Here is a 4700-nt window from a genome sequence, read left to right on the forward strand (position 1 = left end):
TCAAAATCAGTATTTCATAGATATATGGATTTGTTTCTGGATTCTCAATTTTATTCCATGGGTCGATGTGTCCATCTTTATGCCAGTACCACTCATTTTTTTTGTTTTTTTTTTGTTTTTTGAGACAGGGTCTCACTATGCAGTTAAGACTGACCTGGAACTCACTATGTATCCCAGGATGGTCTCAAACTCACAGCGATCCTGCTGCCTCAGCCTCCCAAGTGCTGGGATCATAGGCGTGCGCCACCACACCTAGCCCATGCAAAGTATGTTAATTGATGCCATCTTTATATCAATTTCATTTGCACATATGATGAGCTTATCACTATATTGCAAACAATATTTGTGATATATATAATTAAGCTCTAAAACCTGTTTAGTATTTTTGTCTTTGTATATCTCTTTACATACATTCTTTATATATCTCTGCATCAGTGTTTCTTAACATACTAACATACTGTGCATACTTCAAGAAGGCAGAGGCAGACATACCTGGCTTTAAACAAGATCTAAAAAGCTCCAGATCTCCAAAAGTATGAAAATGCCATTGTTAACATCATTATAGACTGCTTAAGTTGTCAAGTGATTAAAAGTTCTTCTTTCACAAAGGAATAAGTGAGGTCTCCAATATTAAGTGATTTTATTAGTCATTCAAATAACTGATGTAAAGTCCCCATGTTCACTATAGCACATTGTTTTCTGAGGAATTAACTCAATTTAGCAACTTCTACCATAAGCAGAAAGACCAGAAATATGAATGTGTTACAATTCTTGCCTTTAAGAAGAGATTTTCTGGAAAACGAGTGCGCACGTGCGCGCACGCACACACACACACACACACACACACACACACACACAGAAACTTAGAGAACAATGCAATGTTACTAAATAAGATCAAAGGCCAAAACTTTATAGAGTTTAAGAGGTATAGATCAGAAGAGAAGGAATTTGAGATGAACTTAAAAAGGCTGGCAAGGCTTAGACAAGAGAGAAGGGATAGAGGGATAGATGATGAGCAAAGAGGTAACAGCATTAACTACAGCAAAAATGAATAAATATGGAAAAGAAATATGGACATCAGTGCTTCTAAGAACACATTTCATTTCAATAGATATCATTTTTTTCTAAGTCATTTAAAAGGGGACTGTAATGAAATCTGGGGAGATTTAGCCACTCTCATTTAGAAGGAAGGCTAGAATTAAAATTATAAGATTAAATAACATCAAATTTTCCTGACTTCTGAAAAATTAGCAGCAAATGATAAATGTCTGAATCCAAAGACTTACAATCATATTGAGTTTGCTAAAGTTATCACACCTGATCATACTTTATCATCTTCCTACATCAAAAGGTATTTACTAAGTGTCATCCATGGCCAAGAGATTCTTTGTAATAATGAGACACTTATTTCAAATGTCCTGGGATGCTGTTAAAATATCACATTCAGTAAGGTTACACATAAAATTGTGTTTAATGTACCAGGCAAAAAATGAGAGGCAGGAAAACTGTGCGTAAAATTTTAGATCCTCCATGTTAACAGTAGCCAAGGAGCCTGCCTCTATGGAAACCAAACACTACTCTAAACCAAGTAAATCACTGCTCTTTATTTCTAGTTGTATTCCTAATTCCCGTTTTTATTTTGATAGTAGTAATAGAAAACCTGCCTGATGCAGGTGGTAGTTAGTCCTTTCACACAGCCTAGCTTATACTTCTAATTTTTTTCAAGAGAGTGGGGTGGTTCCAAATCATAAGTTGTGCTGACAACTGTACTTCGAACTTACCTCCTACATTTAAGTAAATACTAACATATGCTTAAGCAATAAGGAAATCCATTTCCACCCAATGGTGTGGTAACTCCTGTCACACCTGTCTATCTGGAATCCCTAGGAATCACTCACCTGAACAGATCTGAACGTAGTAATAAAAGGCAACATGATATGATAGCCTGGTCCACTGGGGCTAGTTAGTAAAGCTCCTCCCCTGCAAAAAAGATGTTTCAATTTGACAAAATTATATAGAGAGAAATTCTCTTTTCAAATCTAAAATGCTATAATAAATATTCATTCTTACTCATCCTCTAAACCAATGGTGATGAACCTACAACACGTGTGCCACAGGGCCATTTGTTTCATGGAAAGCTCTACAAGGTTCATCACTGCTGTTCTAAACTATTAAAGCCTAATAGGAGTTATTGATGATGAACAACTGCTGCTAAGAGTATCTATCACACCTAAAAATGTGAAAAGATCACACTGAACTGCTGATGTTACAGCTTGTTTCACAAATGAACTAACCATACTTCTGGGTCTCACGTTCAAAGGATTCTCTTTAATCTTTAAGTCCCCTGAGAAATAGTAGGAGAAAAAAATTCTAAAGGTTCCCAGTTGAATAATGTAAATAACAAGAGGCAAATCAAAGCATTATCCATTTAAACTCCAGGCTGAATAAAAGAAGACAATGTAAACTTTCAAAGAAAGGGAACATTTCTGAGATTTGTGATTCCTTTAATCCATCTGCAAGAAAATCAAAATACCAGGAACATATTTTCTGTATAAAAACAACAAAAACTTAGCATGGAAAGACGAAGGGTAAGAGGACTGAGACTACAAATAGATAAGATATGGACTTATTTATCAAATTTTGGAATGTGAAAACTATGAAAGCACAGCCTGTAAATTGTAGAAAAGAGGTAACCTGGGAACAAAGGAAAAAAAAAAAGTTCTGTTTCACATAGTGACTAAGAAATTCATAGAACTTAACTTCTTGCCCTGAAAATATAAATAGGCTTACAAATAAGTCATATTATCTAATAAAAGATGAACTGTTTTAGGCTCATTAATAATTCTGTGAGGGCCGTATACTGAAATCTTTCCTTGGTTTTACTGTTGAAAGACAATGCCAAACTAAATGGAAATCTGGACTAAATTGTTATTATGCTGGAATTTCATCTGTTAAGACATACCACCAAAACTGTACTTTTTTTCTGGGATTCAGGATGGATCTGAAAGTAGAAATATCAGTTTTGAGGGGATGATGGAAACAAGCAAAAAACTGAAGCTTTTTTTGAATATACTACTATCCCAATTTCTCTACAAATTGGCTTCTCTTTTATTAGTCTATATTAAAAAGAACCTGTGGTGTTTGTTTTGAAGGAAAAGCTATGCCAGCTCAACCAGACAGCAACACATCTCATACCATCTCTCTACTTGGAAAGAAATGGGAAAGAGGGAAAAGGGTGACCTGTAACTGTTGTGCTTATGCACCCTGAGGATGTAAAAACTGTCACGGCTACCAAGAGCTTACAAGACACATTCTGACATTGGGAAATTTTTAATGAGAAGAAAATCTAAGGAAAAATCCATAAATAGGACCACACTTCCTAAAGAGCATTCATAGTGGCAAACTAAAAGCCTGTACAGACTCCAGACTCTCAAGTGATTTGCCCATCTTTTTAGTGACACAGTGACTGCTTCCTTCCTCCTAAGGAGTCTTAACCTGTGTACAAAGACCGCCCAATACCTGAAGGTCGCTCAGCAAAAGTCTCCTCAGCTCCCAGCTTTCCCGAGGGCTGGGGAGTGCTTCCAGGACGGTGCTGAGGGAGCAACTTCCCAGACGCTTCTCTGACGGGAATACCCGCTCCATTTGCTCTACTGCCAAAGCTGACTATACCTGTCGCTCACCTGTAGTACACAGCCAGGTGTCCTTCCTCGATCTTGTGGATGGAAGCGTAGAGGAGGACAACTACCAGTCCCACCACTGCAGCCACCAAAACCCGGGCTTGAGTCATGTTCATCCTTGTTACTCCTGGGTGAAGGGGGAAGGACTCTCAGTCTCCACGAGTGAGTGACAAGCCCGCCCATTCAACTTCCACCCTCTCCTTCTACAAGACCTGGAGCCCTCTCTCGCGGGCTGAGTCGGGGAATGCTGTCTTCTCCCCTTACTCTTCGCTCTTGGTAGAGCCTACATTCTCCTAGCCAGCCCCTCCGCTCGGTCGGCCCGTGCCCGCAAAGTAAGCGTCGTGATACCCTTCGTCCAATTGTTACCACCAGGATAGGAAGCACTAACTGAGAAGGGGCTCAGCAGCGAGCACCGAAGAGAGGTCGACCCCTCCACCGCGCCTCACCGATCAGTGACGCATCGCCTCCGCCCGCACGTGCAGCATCCGCTCCGGTAAGGCGGCTCTAACAGCTAGCACTCGCCGACCCCGCCCACTCTCCCAGCACTGCGGCTGCGCGAGGACGCACGCACGCACACAGATGCGACGCCCCGCTCCCGCCCGCGGCCATTGAGACGGGGTGCGGGCAGGACAAAATTCTACCAGGCACCATACCGCGCAAACTTGGAGACCATTTGGCTGCTTCTCTGGCACTTCTGATCATTTGCTCCAGTCGAGGAGGAAAGTTGATATAGTAAGAAAGGAGGCAGAGGAAAAGAGAGGGCCGGTTGGACAGGGGATGAATTTGTTCTTGTACAAAGAACTCCTTCACTTGTTTGGTAGCTACTTTTATTTATCTTTTGGAGGCTTATGCTGAGCCCTGGTTGTGTGACAAGCATGTGTGCATCATGCACAGAATCTGTATTTTAGGAATCTGTACTTATTGCAAAGAAAAGTGCTATGAAAGTTCAGAAGGGAAAGATGTTCGATCCAACGGTATCATCACTTTTTTTTTTTTTTTTTTTTTTTTTTTTTTTCGGAGTGT

The 4700-nt window shown here is 40.2% G+C and overlaps 1 protein-coding gene across 4 annotated transcripts in view; it reads right to left on the reverse strand.

The window, feature by feature from the left end:
• The window catches only part of Erlin1 (ER lipid raft associated 1), a 38993-nt gene extending 34770 nt beyond the window's left edge, over window positions 1-4223 (reverse strand). Inside the window, exons 1-3 of one of the 4 annotated variants that reach the window (XM_010638533.2) lie at window positions 4124-4223; window positions 3681-3804; window positions 1899-1980 (exon numbers count right to left, since the gene is read on the reverse strand). In XM_010638533.2, the coding sequence (XP_010636835.1) occupies window positions 1899-1980; window positions 3681-3793 (195 nt within the window). In that variant the 5' untranslated portion in view covers window positions 3794-3804; window positions 4124-4223. Of the gene's footprint in view, window positions 1-1898; window positions 1981-3680; window positions 3805-3889; window positions 4043-4065 lie in introns of those variants that run through there. The other 3 variants (XM_010638534.2, XM_010638535.3, XM_033761316.1) reach the window with 3 other exon arrangements.
• Between the last annotated feature and the right edge of the window lie 477 nt (window positions 4224-4700).

This window comes from Fukomys damarensis, unplaced genomic scaffold, assembly GCF_012274545.1.
Source record: "Fukomys damarensis isolate Sample0158 unplaced genomic scaffold, DMR_v1.0_HiC HiC_scaffold_8, whole genome shotgun sequence".
Classification (NCBI taxonomy): Eukaryota; Metazoa; Chordata; class Mammalia; order Rodentia; family Bathyergidae; genus Fukomys; species Fukomys damarensis.